This window comes from Mirounga angustirostris, unplaced genomic scaffold (assembly GCF_029215605.1).
Source record: "Mirounga angustirostris isolate CCGP_5_RB_7025 unplaced genomic scaffold, mMirAng1.0.hap1 SCAF_6, whole genome shotgun sequence".
Taxonomy (NCBI): Eukaryota; Metazoa; Chordata; class Mammalia; order Carnivora; family Phocidae; genus Mirounga; species Mirounga angustirostris.
In genome coordinates, this window is record NW_026991714.1 from 9,771,785 (window position 1) to 9,788,375 (window position 16,591).

The 16,591-nt window shown below is 53.3% G+C and overlaps 1 protein-coding gene across 4 annotated transcripts in view; it reads right to left on the reverse strand.

Moving 5' to 3' along the window:
• Positions 1–16,591, reverse strand: part of FAM78B (family with sequence similarity 78 member B) — an 88,800-nt gene that overhangs the window by 64,946 nt on the left and 7,263 nt on the right. For 2 of the 4 annotated variants that reach the window (XR_010412181.1, XM_064593837.1), the window contains exon 2: positions 15,310–15,411. The exons of 1 other annotated variant lie outside the window; for it this stretch is intronic. Coding sequence is in view for 2 of the 3 variants with exons in the window: in XM_064593837.1 (XP_064449907.1) it covers positions 15,310–15,411 (102 nt within the window). In the remaining variant the exon portion in view is untranslated. Of the gene's footprint in view, positions 1–15,309; positions 15,412–15,678; positions 15,818–16,591 lie in introns of those variants that run through there. One more of the 4 variants, XM_064593838.1, reaches the window with a different exon arrangement.

The following is a 16,591-nucleotide window of genomic DNA, read 5'->3' on the forward strand; positions in this document are numbered from 1 at the left end:
TCAGCTCATCACTCCTCATAGAGTGGGAGTTTCTGGAGAGTGGAGGTCATAATTTGGCCTAGAGGTGTCCGAATAAAGAGAGACCACTCATCTTAACTAGCCTCAGACTTGCAGGATTGTAAGGCTGAAAGGAACTAACAGGGTCGTGTTCCTGCCTGGAGGTGATGAGTGGTACATATCTACGTGGGGCCCAGCAAAGGGTGGCCACAGATTGCTGGCAGCTACGGGATGCACAGCTCACATTGTCTTTTGCATGTGCTGACAGATGCAAAGCTGCACATGCCAAGCACGGTCGTACGTGTCCTGGCCTCTGGAGGAGAGAGACTGCTCTGGGCTGGATTGCATGGAGATGCTGGGGGAGAGGCAGGCTTCTGGGTGCTGGGCTGGTCCTGCAAAGCCATGGTGCTCTCTGCTCCTCAGCAGGGCATACTGTCAGAGGTCCCAGTTTCCTTGCTCTGGGCACAGTTCCCCTGTGATCAGGCAGGTTGTGAGGGTGAGTGGCATGCTGGCAGCCAGTTCTGCTCTGACCTGAGGCGTGTTGGCATCGAAGGGGATCACTGCCTTGCAGAGATCTCTATGAAGGTAGCTCACTAAGGGACATTGTGCAGTGGGAAGTAATTGTTGGGGGTGTGTGTCAGACTATGCTTAAAGAAGGTTCTAGAGTCCTGAACAACTCGGGTCTATTGCAGTTTGGGGCTCTGCCTCCAGAAATCCTCTTCCACCCAGGGTGGATCTCCCAGATGCCTGATTCCTTTGAGTGACCTCTACCATCCAGACCTGGGAAGAGTGCATAACTGTGGCCAAGACACAGGGCGGCTGCAGAAGCCTTGAGCTCACAAAGAGGCACTTGGTCCCTCTCTTCAAGGGGTCCAGCTGGGACAACAGGGAGACTCTATGTCAGGACTGACCATAAATCAAAGAAACTAGCTTTGTTTGTGATTTGAGGAATCATAACCGTGATTCTAGGTTTGTGTATAATCTTGTTTATTTCCTCAACCAAGTCACAAGCTCCCCAAGGGTGGAGGCTTTGTCTTCTGAGTCTCTGACCCCATGGTTCTAACACCGAGAAGGCATTCTGGGCCTATTGTGGAGTGATGGGTGGGCAACTGGCCGCATCAGGTGGGTTAGTCTTAAATCTGAGTCCCACAGGCCTAGAAGGATGTGATTGGCTGAAGGGTTAACTGAAAGGAGATGTGCTCTGACCCGGAGCCGGGCAGTGTGGCGGCTTCCAGGATTCAAACGTGTAGCACGAGTCTTCTTAGGTCAAGGAGCTCAATCCAGAAAGGGCCATGGTTCGATCAACAGTACAGGAGGCCACAGAGCCTGGTGGTTATGAACGCAGACTCTGGGGCCAGATCCCGGGTTCCAATCCCAACTCTAAAGAGCTGTGTGATCTTGAACAAATCATTTCATTTCTCTGTCTCAAGTTCCTCATCCAGAGGTGGCCATAATAGTAACAGCTCCCAGGATCGTTGTGAGGATCACGTGAGGGGAGATTTATGAAATATCAGGAAACACATACATGCTGGCTATGAATGTGCCGTAGAGGCTGGGGTGGTGGGAGGGAGGGAGAGCTCATCCTGACTTGGGGTGGGGGGAGGATGCCAGGGAAGCTCTCTGGGGAGACGCACAGGTGTCTTCCGGAAGGGAGGGGGACACTGGCTGGGGGCGACACGCGGTGTGTTGCAGGTCTGGTTGAGGCCCCGTGGAGGGACGGCGGGACCGCAGATGAGGCAGGTTAGATGCCCTCCCCCCCAGCCCCCCAGCAGACGTTTGGCATTACGTTTGGTAAGGAGTGTGAATTTTACTTTGGAGGGCATGGAGAACCTTAGGAGGCTTGTAAGTAGGAGGATGAGCTGATCAGATGTATAGGCTGAGATGCCCACTCCGGATGCATACGGGTGGCAGAGGGAAGGGCTTGGGGATGGGAGGCAGGGAGGCCAGATGGGAGGCAGTGGTGCAGGTGAGAGGAGGTGGGGCTTGCATGAGGGGGCAGAGATGGGGAGAAGAGGATGGGCAGATCTGACAAAGTTTACGTTAAAGGACAGGACTGGCAGACACTAAAACAATACCAACGATAATTCGTGGGGAGCCCTTCACAGGAGTCAGGCCCTATGCTGAGCACTGGGCTCAGGCCACCTCATTTAGTCCCTCCCCAAACCCTCCAAGCCTGGGGGGGGCCCTCGGGGGCTGCAGGACAGATGAGACACAACCTGCTAACGCACCTGTGATGAGAATAAAGAAGGAAGGGGGCTTTGTGAAGGAATGAGTGACAATGAGGCAAAATCGCTGACAAAAGGCAGCAAAGAATCCTGAACCCAAATTAGTGGGTCCAGCAACCTGGGTTCTCCAGGGATAAAGGGACTGGGGAGTGCTGACTTCTCATTATTCAGGGAATGAATACTAAAACTCAAAACTGCCTGTCAGACGTGTGCGTGTGCACTGTGTGTGCGCGTGCGTGTGTGTGTCTGTGTGTTTGTCGAGAGACCGAAAGCGGGGGGAGGGTGAATATGTTTTCACAGACCCAGGCACGCCCAGGCATTTGGATGGGGGAAAGTGCTGAGTAAGGGAAGGGTCTAGGAATGGTTCTGCTCCTCTTTATGAATGATCTTGATGTGGGTGTCATAGGAATGAAATCAACAGATGGCAATAAATTTGTAGGAAATGAAAGAGACGGATTTAAATGCAGGATCACAAGAAACTTTGAACTGCTTCTATGCAAGAGAGGCCTATGAACATTAAGTATTTCCTAAAGGGTTAGCTCAATTCCCAAAGGGGGGGAGGCAGGGCTGGGGAGGAGGAAGCTAGCTGTCCTCATGGGAGGGAAAGAGGGGGAGCAGAGAGGGAGCAGAGAGAGGCCTCCCATTCATCTGAGTGGTGCTGGCTCTTGACAGACAGGGAGTGGGCGGCTGTTTATCTCCCAAACCTCAGCCATTTTCTTCAGTAACAAGGTATAAACTAACTTTCTTCAGGGCAGAATCTTCAGCTTCAAGGGGGAAAGAGCACATCAAAGGCAGAGAGCCCACAGGCGAAGGAGGGACCTGCCATTTCTTTATGGAAGAAACTCCCTCTCTGTTCTCCCCCACGGGACCTCACTCAGAGGCTGCTCTATGACTTCATCCATCTTCCCACCAAAAAAAAAAAGCAACCCTCTCTTCCTGCCCCTGCCTATGAAAAGGAGTAGTTTTGAGTTTCTTTGAAAAAGCCAGAGATGGGGAGAGCAGTGGGGGCACTCCACACCACCTCCTAGACTGGACTAGCACTTCAAAGGCCCACAGCAGACTTTAGTTCTTTGATTCTCCAACTATGCCAGAGGAGACAGGTGGTAGGTGGCCCTTCGGGGTTGAATCTGTCTTAGTCAAGGTAAAGGAGGTGCCCCCTGGAGGGGCCCTGGAACAAAGAAGGTGACCCCTATCTGATAGCCACAGACTCAGGAGGCCAAGGACTGCAGGAATGGCCACTCCTGTCTCAGACTCTCATCTTTTCCATCAAGACTGTTTCTAGCATTTTCGTTTTTCCAAATCAGAGGTGCCACCTAAACATGGAACTCAGGCGAGACTTGACATTTTGGATGTGTTCCCACCTGTCTCATTAACCTGTCTGAACGGCAAAAAAATTGTCCCAGAGCACGTCTGGTGTCCTGCCTTCCAGAGCATTCTGCAGGTCGGGTCCAGATGCCTTCCCTGAGGACAGTTCACGGCACCAGCACTTTGCTCAGGTTCTCAAGGGGAAAGGAGGGTTTTCAATGGGCAAAGGTGGGGCAGTGTGTGTGTGGAAGGGCCTGTGTCGTACAGGAAACCCACCTGCTTCTGGGTTTCCTGGGGGAGAGGGAAGGATGAGTCAGATGTTTTCTCAAATTCCCTTTCAGCTGCTTTGTGACTTTAAGAGAGGCCACAGAGCATTATCTTAGCAAAAGTCAGCAAAATGCCCATCTTGGATCTGCATATTGTCAAAGACAAGCTCAAGTCAGATACATTTCTGGCACCAAATGGAGCCCATCTCTGCAAGTTTTCCAAATGAAAGGTGACTGGCTCTTCTTGGTTGGCTGCCCATCAAGCTGACGCGCAAATGCAGAACTCAAGGCCTGGAGGGATGGCAAAGTGGACAAAGCCTGCCTCACGAGTTAGAAGGAGCTTGTCTGGGGCGCCTGGGTGGCTCAGTTGGTTAAGCGACTGCCTTCGGCTCAGGTCATGATCCTGGAGTCCAGGGATCGAGTCCCGCATCAGGCTCCCTGCTTGGCGGGGAGTCTGCTTCTCCCTCTGACCCTCCTCTCTCTCATGTTGTCTGTCTCTCATTCTCTCTCTCTCTCAAATAAATGGGTAAAATCTTAAAAAAAAAAAAAAAAAAGAAGGAGCTTGTCTGGTCATATCCCTTGCCTTCTGGCCTTGGACATGTCACGTAACTCTGCTGGGTCTTGGTTTCTTCATTTGCAAAAAAGACATGATACCTCCCCACCTTCTTCTTATAGCTACGGTGAGGAGCAGAGGAAATGTTATGAGCCAAAGCACTTTGTAAGTTTCTATTACCAAGATGAAGGATGGTTATTAGTAACATGGCCCGGAAGGTCCAGAATCTTCCCTGAGGACAATTCACGGGAATGCTCTGGGCCTTTAGTTCAACGGACTGACATTTCAGTTACTGCTACGGCCACTTTGTTGAAGAGGCTTTTGACCTCCAGGGCCAGTGTCTACCTTCTCCACTCAGGGTTTTATGACATCTGGGACCACAAAGCATTATGTTTATTTAGGATCCTGTCTGAATCGCTTTTTGTATCTCTGAATTAAACATATTGATTATTGGGTCAGTGTGGCACATTAGGCTAACGTTTCAATTCAGAGCCCAGAAAGCCAGGAGGATGGTAAAGTGGACAAATCATGGGGAATGGGTCTCGGGGGGGATCTCTGTCAACCTCAGCACAGGTAAACAGCCTCCTGAGCATTAGCATGCATTTCATTCTGGCTCATAAAGCCTATTATCCTGAGCTTCCCCTTGGAAGCTTTAGGTCCTTTGCCTTCCTCCATATTCAGTGCTCAGGCTCAGTTGATCACTTTTGGATAAGGACCCTCTACTCTGTCTTTGTAGATCTCGTCCCCAGCCAAGCACGCACACAAAGGCATCAGGGTTCCTAAAAATCCTGAGCTCATAATCTAATCCAGGGGCTTTGAGCTCTGGGTCTGGGGTTCAGGAGACAGCAGATCCAGGCGGAGATAAACAGAGGGAAATCCGTCCTGGGAGAGGCAGTCAGGAAAGAACCAAGTGCAGCCTAGTAAGCGCAGCGATGGACACGGGGAAGGGAAATTTGCTGACAACCAGGACGGGGAAGGAGTGGGCTCGGCATGAGGTGAGGATGGCCAGAAAAGTCCTAGGGGCTGTTGAAGGTAACACCTGACTTCTTTTACGGGAACGCTGTGGTTCTGGAGATCCAAAGCAGGCACGAGGCTGGGATAGCAATGCCTAGATGAAAAGTCCTCCCGTGGCTGCTACTCGCTCATGAAGACCTTCTCTGGGAACAGAGTCCCAAGGATAAGCAAGTTTGAACCTGGTAAGGACACTTCAGGGAACTGGTATAATTCTGCCTGGAGAAAAGGCAACTTGCGGCAGTCTTTCAGGGGTCTCTACCGGTCTATCAGGTTCCGCCTCCTCCACGCAGGCCTCCCTGATTACAAAGCCCATAGTGGACCCCGCATAGTGCTAAGCATCCAGGTGCTTAATAGCACCAGCTGACTGATTTAAAAGGGCTTGTACACAACCACAAGACTTTCTGCACGGGATGAAAGATTTCCTAGCATAGCTCCTGGCACATACCAGGTATTCAATGAATACTTCTCCATTTAGTTATTTGTTCACCCGTTTTTAATTTAATTTTTAAAGATTTATTTATTTTGAGAGAGAGAGAGAATCTTGAGCAGACTCCCTGCTGAGCGTGGAGACTGATGCAGGGCTCCATCCCACTACCCTTCGATCATGACCTGAGCGGAAATCAAGAGTCAGACGTTTAACCTGAGCCCCCCAGGCGCCCCTCACCCATTTTTAAAAACATTTAACAAAATCACAGGGTACCCGCAATGCATGAGGCACTGTTGTAAGCATGTTGTAAATGTTAACTCATGTAATCTTCCTAACAATTTTACGAAGTAGGTACCCCTGTTATGGGTGGGGAAGCAGAGGCACAGAGAGGTCCCTGAACTGCCTGAAGTCACACGGCTAGTAATAGCTACGTATGGAGCTGCGTACATGGCCCGTGTATGGGGGGCTCAGAGCCCATGCTCTTTCATGCTATGTGGCCTCCAAAGAGGAGGTAAGAGGCCGGTGGCTCTGAGCCCCGTGCCCTTCTCCACCGTGGCGCCCTCTGCCCAGGAATCTAATGCTTCAGCCGCCACAAGGACAATGAATCTCCAGCCCCACCCCACTCCACCATGTGCAAACCTCTCCTGAACGCAAGGTGCCGTGTGAGGGGTCCAAAGAGCTATGAACACAAAGAGCACAAGTCTTTGATAGTTTTTGTTTAAAGAGTGTTTTGTTGGCTTTCGGAAAAATCCTGACCTCCCTCTCGTGTACGTGCAGTTTGGTAAGAATGTTTGCAATGGTTCTGTGATTAGGTGTTCAAATTATTTGCTGCTCCCAGCCTTTGCAAGCCCTGCTTGGCATCTTAGGTCAGGCAGTAGTACTAGGACTTCTGTGCTGATCCTGCTGGTCAGAAGCATAGCTTCGGAGTCCTTCGAACCTGGTGTTCAATTCTGGATCCAGCACGGTGAGTCTGGGCAAAGTACACGATCTTTGAAGAGCCTCAGTTTCTTTATGTGTCTCATGGAGATAATGTGAATTTCAGCAAGTATTAACGAGACACATTTGGGTCAGGTTCATCCTGTGCCTATCGGCTGGCGAACCAATAAACGAATGGATGACCGCGTGCCAGTCAGATGGCGGAGGTGCAGCTCAGATCTCCGACAGGCACCCCTGCACCTGCGGGAGGAGATAACTCATTCTGCCCCTCGGAGCCCGGAGGCCCAGCTGAGAGGGGAGGCTCAGACCCCACGCTCCCGACACGGCACCCGTCCAGGCGAGGTCATTCCTGAGGACCGTCACTGCGTTATGGCGTGTGTTTCTCCGAGGCATGATAAGCTTGCATAAAAAATTAAATTCACAGGGGCGCCTGGGTGGCTCAGTCAGTTAAGCGACCGCCTTCGGCTCAGGTCATGATCCTGGAGTCCTGGGATCAAGTCCCACGTCGGGCTCCCTGCTCGGCGGGGAGTCTGCTTCTCCCTCTGCCCCTCTCCCCTCTCATGTGCTCTCTCTCTCTCATTCTCTCTCTGTCAAATAATAAATAAAATCTTTATAAAAAAATAAATAAAGTTTCATTGGGCGCCTGGGTGGCTCAGTCGGTTAAGCGACTGCCTTCGGCTCAGGTCATGATCCTGGAGTCCCGGGATCGAGTCCCGTATCAGGCTCCCTGCTCGGCAGGGAGTCTGCTTCTCCCTCTGACCCTCCCCCCTCTCATGTGCTCTCTCTCTCTCATTCTCTCTCTGTCAAATAATAAATAAAATCTTTATAAAAAAATAAATAAAGTTTCATTGGGCGCCTGGGTGGCTCAGTCGGTTAAGCGACTGCCTTCGGCTCAGGTCATGATCCTGGAGTCCCGGGATCGAGTCCCGCATCGGGCTCCCTGCTCAGCGGGGAGTCTGCTTCTCCCTCTGACCCTCCTCCCTCTCATGCTCTCTGTCTCTCATTCTCTCTCTCTCAAATAAATAAATAAAATCTTAAAAACAAACAAACAAACAAAAACCAGACATGTTTGACAATAGACTCCATCCTTGGGGGATCTCAGCTAGTCTGCCGCTCAGCTGTTTGTATGACCTTGACCTCTTCTCACAGCTGTGCTATTGTTGCACCTGAGAAATAAAGCAGTCGCGCTGGGGAGCTCCCGGTCTTTCCAGCTTCTGAAGTTTTATCGCCTTTTCTTTTTCTACCATCAGCTACCGAGAGGGAGCAATCAACGTGGAATCAGCTGGCAAGTGTGGCCACTTCCTGACCGCGTGAACCTGCCCAATCACTTAAGTTTCCCAAGCCTGGGTTTTCTCCCTTGTTACATGGACGACGACGGCATGAGCCCTAAGAGCAAGTCTGAGCCTCAGCGGAAGTACCTAGAGAAAAGCACTTTGGTAGGTACTAAACTTCCAGCCTCGCCTTTTGTCACCGGATTCTAGTCTTATGTGACCCCCAACTGCCTTGAGATCGCCATACCCCAGAGCAGCTGGACGCAGGGAGCCCCCAGCCCTGTCCCCACGCCCCGGCGACTCAGCGCGAGGAGTGCCCGGGCGATGCCAGGCATGGGTGCCTTCCCGGGGGGCCCCTGGTTACGCCTTCGAAATAGCAGCCAGTGTTGCCTCCCCGCCCCTCCCTCCTCCTGATGGTCCTTCTCAGAACCATCTGGAAGAGAAGGAGGTACACAAGCTCACCACCTGCCAAGGGCTGAATGCCAGTGCAAAATGAGCCTCAGGGTCAGGCCCAGGGAAGAAGAGCAGAGCAACCTGGAGCAAATCCTTCTGAGTCGCTGATGCTCCAGAGGGACACTGCGGATGGCTGTGCTCAGACAGGGCCTCAAGAGCTTCCTCTCCAGCAGAACATTCTGGGTCATCAAGGCAGACTTGGGGCCCTGAAGTGTGTACAGATGGGGACCCATGCCACAGTCATTGGGCAGATCCACAACACCGCAGAGAAACTGAGTCACTGAGACAGCAGGATGCCTTTGTCGGCTGTAGCTGGTGCACGGTACGGGTCTTGCCAGACTCCCTCTATCCAAGATCCTCAGCATGCCGTGGCTCCTCTCTCCACTCCCAACGGTGGGGGTGCTAAGAAACCTCAGGTCTTTTTACCAAAGGGCCTTGCCTCGACAAGCAGCTTGCTTGGAAAGATATTCCTTCAAACCAGAAAAAGTAGCCCCTAAAAGCTTATTTATTTTTTTGCCTATAGTTAAGGAACAGAAGAACCTAGTAAGGAGGTCATAATGTAGTTAAATAAATATCCTGAAAAACCCTCCATTACAGATCTCTTACGGAATCCCCTTGGTTGAGCTTGCAAAACAGATCCCCCAGAGGCCAAACATGAAGAGGAAGCAAAACCAAAGAAGTAGGCAGGCTCAGCCTCGAAATGTACAAAGTAAACTGGAGTACTCTGCAGGAAGAGAGTCATGAACACACCAGCATGGAGAGAAGTTTCAACAGACCTTCTCAGTAACGAATAGAGCAAGCAGATAAAACTTGGCAGGAACACAGAACATTCGCACAACACAACTAACAAGTTGGATCTTATGGACATAAATAGTGAATATTCAGAAGTCGGATGGAGTGACCCAGAGCTAAGATGCTGAGGTTGTATGGAAGTTGATTTTCGCCAAGGAGCTAAGGGTCAGGGCGATCCACCTCAGTTCCATCCTGGGTCATGCATGTATCAAAATGTTGACAAACAGGAATGGCAGGACAGAAGAAACTGAATCGTTGAGACTGGAAATGATTGCAGGTCGAGCTGTAACAGCTCAAGAGTTCGCTGCTACTCTGTCAGCAGGTCTGTGCTCTTGAACTCTGGATATACTTAGCCCTTGACCAGTCCCACCATCTATACCCACTTCCTTCTCTCTGGCGACTCTGCTTCCACTTATCAAGAGATGTTTCTAATAGAATACTTTTTCAATGTCTTTGCTCTTTTGGAATAGCATGAAAGCATTCCAAAATGCTTTTCCTTTTTTTTTTTTTTTTTGTGGCAAGTCGTAAATACCAAGGTGAAATTCTAGATCCTAATTCTGATGCCCAGACATTTCAAGAAGCACCAGATGCTGAGAGTAAATCTTAGAAAAAATCCTCTCAGCATCCAAGTGAGGATGGATTTCTTTCTTGGAGTGAAGACCTAAACACACCCGTCTGCTGATCCAAAAGCATCCCTACTCTTCTTGGCTCAGTGGTGGTTGTTTGTCCAGCCTGGGGGTACCTGGCCTCGGACTCCTCCACCCTGAGTCTGAAGAAACGGTGGCGCCATGTGAGCAGAGAGGAAACCATCTGAAGCCCCGAGGGTTCACCAGCCATTCCCAGAGGGTGCGGTGCCCAAGTGTCCCAGCTTCAAGTCCTGGGCCCGCGCGACCCTTCAACCATTTGGCTAAAGAGAATTGGCTGCTTAATGGAAACGTCTGCACAGATCCCCAGGTTAAAGGTTGACGGCCAAGGCTTCTGTGAAAACCTTATCAGGTGGCCCGATGCTGCATCGCCCCTTCCATTCTAGGCCGAGGGCCTGGTGGCTCCTGCAGGAGAAAGGGGCCCTTAGCTCCAAATCTGCACAATGACCCCTTCTAGGCAACCTTCAGGTCTGACCCTTTGTCTCATCATGCAACAGCCCCATTTCTGAGAGTCTTCAGTGGCCCCCCACGTACACCCAGATGGTGAGATGCTCTGGAGGACCCAGGCCCTGAAAAGATGACCTCTCTCTGAGACATCTGAGAGAAGAAGAGACAGTGCAGGAGGATGCACCTTCGCCACAGCAGGGGCCGCCTCGGGGTGCCCAGCCCCAACCCTCCCTTCCATTTCAGGCACCCCTTAGTTGGGGCCGCTCGGCTCAGCTACCTGACCAGAGACTGTTACCCTGGGGGCTTTCAGCAGAGAAGGCTGAGGGGGGCTGTTCTTTGGCATCGGGGTGGGGGTGAGATCAGCGCCAGGCCTGCTTGGGTCTCCTAAGTTCACCCCCCGGGAAGGCAGGGCCGGACAAAACGTTAAGAGTTTGGCCTCGCTGGGCAGGAACCCGGCTGTCTGTGGCTTCCCTTGGCCCTGTCCACACCCCATCAATCGTCCTCTTTCCCAATCTTAGGGTCTGCTCTTGACACCCAGGCCTTTCTGATGGCCGCCAAGAGGACAAGGGCAGTGAACCATGTTCTTCAACTTCTTTCATTACCCCATCCCTCTGCGACAGACCTCTGTGAGCGGCCCGGCCCTGGAGGCTGGAGCATCAGTCCGCCCCCTCCCTGGTCCACCCACTCTGTGATGTCCCAGGTCCTCTGGTCTGGCCCAGGTTCCAGCTGCCTTGCCAGACTTCCAGAACTCTAGTTTAGTTGCCCCTGTAAGTCACAAACAGTTTTCTTTATAAAAATCGTTCCGTGGCTTTTGAACCCCCCACCCCACCCCCACCCTCCATGAGAGAAAGAGTGCAGGCTTAGAGGGTATGCGAAGGAGGACAGGGTGGCTCCCGGCCTCCCAGGGCAAAGGACAGCATGATCCTCTGGCTGGGAACCTCTCTGCATTTCTCGGTCCTACCTCAGAGAGAAAGAGAGGGAGTCCGACAGAGAGGACCCAGGAGGACAGGGGCCAGGGGCAGGCATCTGGCTAAGGCCCAGCAGCCTGACAGGGTGACTGGCCCAAGATGAGCAGAGGGCCAGAAACCAGGCAGGGCAATGGTGACATGGACAGAGAGATGGTGCACATGGTAGACAGGGACAGGGACTTGAAACTAGGCCAGGAGATCTGAAGGTACCTCGTCCTCCAGGGAGGGCCAGAGGTGGGTCCCCGTGCGAGTTTTGAGAGGGAGGCCCAGGCTGGAACAGGACCGTGTCAGGGGGGGGCAGACCACTTGATGTTGTTCAGAATTTCCAGAGGCCTCATGATGGGCATCCTGCAGTGGTGTGAAGACAGAGCTTTGGAGTCACCAGATGGGCCGAGGTGACAGGCTGCTCGGAGGCACACATGGCCCCTCTGCCGTCCTTCCTTTAGACCCCCCTTAAATCCCACCAAGCTGGGTGTTGATCTTGACCGGCTGCTTCCGTTCCCCTCCGCCCCTCCCTTCTTGACTGAGAGTAAGCAGCCAGCACACTTAGATCATGCCCTGGGCTAAAAGGCTCCAAGTGAACAAAATATAAGAAACAAAAAATGGAGAGAAACCCAAGTAAAAGCCACAACAGAAACAGAGTCTCCAGGCTGCTAGGATATCCCTCTCAGACTTGCCCCATCTGCTCTGCTCCCCAGGAGCCTCCCAGCTGAGCCCTGCTGTCAGGGGAGGGCCCCCGGCCCCTCACAATCTGTCACCTTTGACACCACTTGGATCTTGTTTCTTCTGGACCTGCCAGGGGCCATGAAGCTACCTTGCCTGAGTGTGGGCAGGGGGGGCCGGGGGCCCATGTATGGCCCTGAGTACGAGGGAGGTGGGGAGGTAAGGGAAAGGGATTCTGAGTTGCTGGGCACCCGGGCAGAATCTCACGTTCTCCACACATCCCTCCTCCCTCAGCTGCCAAACCCTCCCATTTCCTGCCACCTGTGATGGGTACCTCTGGGGAAACCCTCGCCTTTCCTGCATGCTAATCACTGTCTATGGACACTGGGAAGAGGCTGGTCTCTCTGCTCCTGGCAACTGTGTAGACATCCCTTGGGCTGATGTGAGTTCCTCCCTGTGCTGCCGAGGGCCAGGCCCTTCCTGGACTCTGGGCTGCTTCCTCTCTTGGGCATCTCTGCCCAGAAACCTGGACAATCAGCAAACAGGGAATGGGATGGTGGGGGCAGGGATGAAACAATAGGATGTGGTGACCCAATTACTACTTTACGGACTGGGGTACCCGGAGTCGGAAGGACTTGGGTCACTGGCTGTGTCATGGCCCCTCTCTGGGCTTCGGGGTCACCATCTGTTAAGATGAGCAGGGGGCTCATGAGTTCCCACATTGCCTTAACATTCTGCGACTCATGGATGATTCTGCTGACCCACTACCTACACTTTTCTGGGTGTTTCTCTTGAATCTAGACTCTGCTGTGACTGGTAGCTGGTAGCTGGCAGGGTAAAGAATGCAAACTCAGGTGCTGAGAGGGTCCCTTGGGTCCGACCCCAAGACCCCAGTCTCATTAACGTCATGTCCTGACCAGCTGAGCAAACCAGCTGGGAGGCGAGGAGGCTGGCTATTTCCAATCTGATTAAACCCTTTGTTCCCCAGGTTTGCTCAGGAAGGACAAAAGTAAGTGCTCAGGCAATATCCTGAGCCCCCCCCTTATCCATTTATTGGTTCATTCATTCACTCACCCCTTAATGAGGCAGCATAACGTCACGGAGTCTCTGGAAACCTGGTTTCTAATCCTGGCTGTCACCGATTAGCTGGGCAATGCCAGGCAAGTTAGTCAACCTCTCGGGCCTCAGTTTCTTCATCTCCAATTCGGGGAAAGTAACAGCCTCACTTCACAGATGTGCACACGGCACATTTAGCATGAAATGCGTGTTCAACAAATGGCTGAGTATCGTTGAGTAAGCTGCTTATGGCCTCATGGGGATACAGACAATAGGCAAATACCTGCTCCCTCCTTAAAGCCCACATGGGGCCCAGCACCAGACAGGCTCCTTGGCTCCAGAGGCCATGAAGACATCTTGGGAGTGTGGGTTTAGTTTTCTGACACAAATTTCTTAACAAAATGTGAAGGTTATTCATGAACGTTTGAAACAGATTTTCAATTATTTGAGTCCCTTTAAAAAAATCTGGTTTTGAATTGAGTCCCCCAGCCTCAGGTGTGGATGCTGCCATTGGGAATGGAGGCTCAGCTGGTGGTCCTCAGGAGGAGGAAGACAGGGCGGCATCCTGCTCTCCCAGAACCAGCCTGAGTCCCCTTCCAGCCTCGTGGTCCCCACACACCCCAGCACCTGACCCCGGTCCCCTACCCCATGCCAAGAGCAAAGCAACATCTCATTGGCCTGTTTCTGGCCATTCCCAACTTGCCAAGGCATGACTCGGCCGCCACTCATGCCCAGAAGCCCCGACCTCCTCAGCCCACCTGCCCTTCAAGATGCTGACCGAGGATGCTGGTTTATTACTCCCCATTAGCCAGACCTCTGACAGCCTCTGAGCACCCCAGCCTGGCACAGGCCCAAAGCCAGCTTGGAAAGGTCAGGCCCCAAGAGAAAGCTCCAGCCAGAGGCTTTCTGAGGCAGGCCTGTCCCAGAAACCCCACTGAGGTGCCCTCAGACACCACGGTCTTATTTATTTCACTGTAATCTGACAGACTGCACATTTCTCTTTGCTTCTGTTGAATACATTGGGATGTTCCTATCTGCCCTCTCTTGTCTTTAGAGGCCACAAATCCTGACTGGCCCGGAGGTGCCCAATGTGCACGGCTCTAAGGATGACCGCTCCTGTCCCCAGCTCCTGTCTGGGGTCGGCCGACTGTGCACTTGGCACAGGGAGGGACTAGGGAGGAGTTGAGAGGCCTGGGCCCCAGGCCTGCCAGGGTGACCTTGAGCACACTCTTTCGTCTCTTCGGGCCTCCACTTACCCATGTAAAATGGGAATGGTTGCTCTAAATATGTTTCATGATTATCGTCTGGTTAATTATGTGAAGACTTCTTATAAAGAGACAAAATCATTTTATATGGAGAGAATAAAATATATTTATGACAGCAGACATATTAACAATAATTTGGATGCAAATCATTTCATTGGTCCCATCTGTCCACCTGGGTTGCGAAGTCTGCAGCTTACGGCTCCTTCTGGAGCTGGAACAGCATGGCTTACACGCTCTAGAATCGTCCCCAAGTCCTAGGCTTCTCATCTGACTGACACTGTCACCTCAGGAGGGCCCGGGACAGGGTGGGGAGTCCCCGCGAGGATATGGCTGAGTTGCAGGCATCCTGTCCAGGAACTGGAAGTGCTCAGGGTCCTGCATGCCACCCAGAGCCCACAGCTCAGAGCAGATCTGGGAGGGTGACTTCTGGGTGGGACGAGGGGTAGCCACCACCCACCCCTGAGTATGTGTGGAAAACAGCCCTGGCTCCCTGTGGGCAAAGCCAGCCTTTCTCCTCCCCTCTGGCTCTGAGCAGGGCCAGGGAACAGCAGCTGAGCCGTCTGGGACCCATTCATCCTCAGAGTCTGAACGCCTTTCTGCCCGGAAGCCCCAGGGCCACAGCCGTGACCTCCCTGTTCCTTGAAGCTGACTGAGAGTCATCCTCTAGTGACAAGAGTCACGTTCCATCATGATAACAATAATGCGTGCACGGCACATTTCAGTGCGGAGAGCTCTTTCACGGTCTTTACCCCCCAGTGACGGCGACAGGACAGATTTCATCGCCCAGTGACGTGCGTGCAAAGCAGACACCGAATTGTTAAGGCATCTGCTAAAGGTCACATGACTGGCGCTCGAACCCAGGTCTTCTGACCTGAACCCCGGCGCTGGGGAGCCAGCGGCTCTATCTTCAGCCGGCACCGTGAGCCGCTGGTTCCATCCGGCTAGCATACCGGAGCCTAATGAGGGAGAAGGGTCCGCAGGGCTAACATGGTGGCCTGAGGCGGCCTTGGGAAAGGAACAACAGTACCAGAATTCCCAGGAGCCAGAGGGATGTCCGTCCTTCTGCCACCAGAAGTGGGTCTTCTTTCTCTTCCCGATCATCTGTCCAAACAGCGATGGTCTGGAGAATCTGAGGGACGAACAGACTCTGAAGTCCAGGAGCTGGGGGGTCTGGGTCACTATCTGCTGGTGACCATCAGGGCTGACATGGGACCCCCAAGGAAGCTCCTGGAGGAGGCGGCCCAGGGCTCAAATCTGCAGCCCAGACGCCGGCTCGGGGTCCCTGAGAGCTGGGGGCTGCCTTCTCTGTCCCCCCCACCCCCCAGAAAGAGCTGCTGTCGCTGCAAATGTCTACCACCACTCTCAGCGGGAGCTCCGAGACGTCCACGCCCCTGACCTCAGAACAACTCTCTCCATTTCCGAAGGAGTGAGGAAACACACGAATCAGAGAAACACGCTACAGCTAGGACCGTTTTGGAAAAGACTAGGGAACCGTAGAGGGACAGCGATATTTTGCAGAGCGAGTTCTGAGCGCCTCCTTCCTAGGAGAGAAGGCAGCGGGTTAGAAAGAGCAGGGGGACAGGGGTGGCCGGGGCCTGGGCTCTTGGCGGGGCTGCTGGCCGGCTGAGGCCCCGGGCCAGCTACTGAACCTCACTGCCACAGGAGTAGCCCCCCTGGCTGCTGAGATGTGCCGGGGGGCCCTGTGTGGAAAGCAGCCGGCACCGAGACCTTTCAGGTCATCTCCTTCACCTCCCTTTGGGGCCCTTCAGTGGCGCACCTCCCAGACTCGGGAGGCTTTCCTGGATGCGGACGGTTCTCCCGCCACCTGGACACAGGCACCCCTCTTTCTAAAACCCACTGCGACAACTCCAGGGTACCTCGCTGATTTGGGAGTCCCGGTGAGAACGGCAGGCGGCTCCCCCAATACCATGTGGGGGTCTCTCTGAAGCTGGCGTGTGCGCCCCAACCCCTCCCAGGGACCCCGGCACCACGCGGGCCCTGCCTGGCTGGGAGTGGTCACCCGAACGGTTACCGCTGACTTCGCGTCATTTCTCTTCTCGTGACAGCCATTCATAAACGGCGGCCACTTCTCAGGGCCTGTTTAGTGTTAACACATCAGAAAAGGCAGCGCCTCTGTGATCAGCGACCCAAGCGGCCGCATCAGCCACCCGGGGCCGCGGGGCAACCCAAGCCCCTCCTCAAGGAGCGAAGCACCAGGAGGCCCCAGGCCGCAGCAGCCGTAAGGGCGAGGTTTTCTAGTGCTGCTGGGAATGGGGTGCTGGCCGGTCTCCACCACTGCCGGGCTGAGC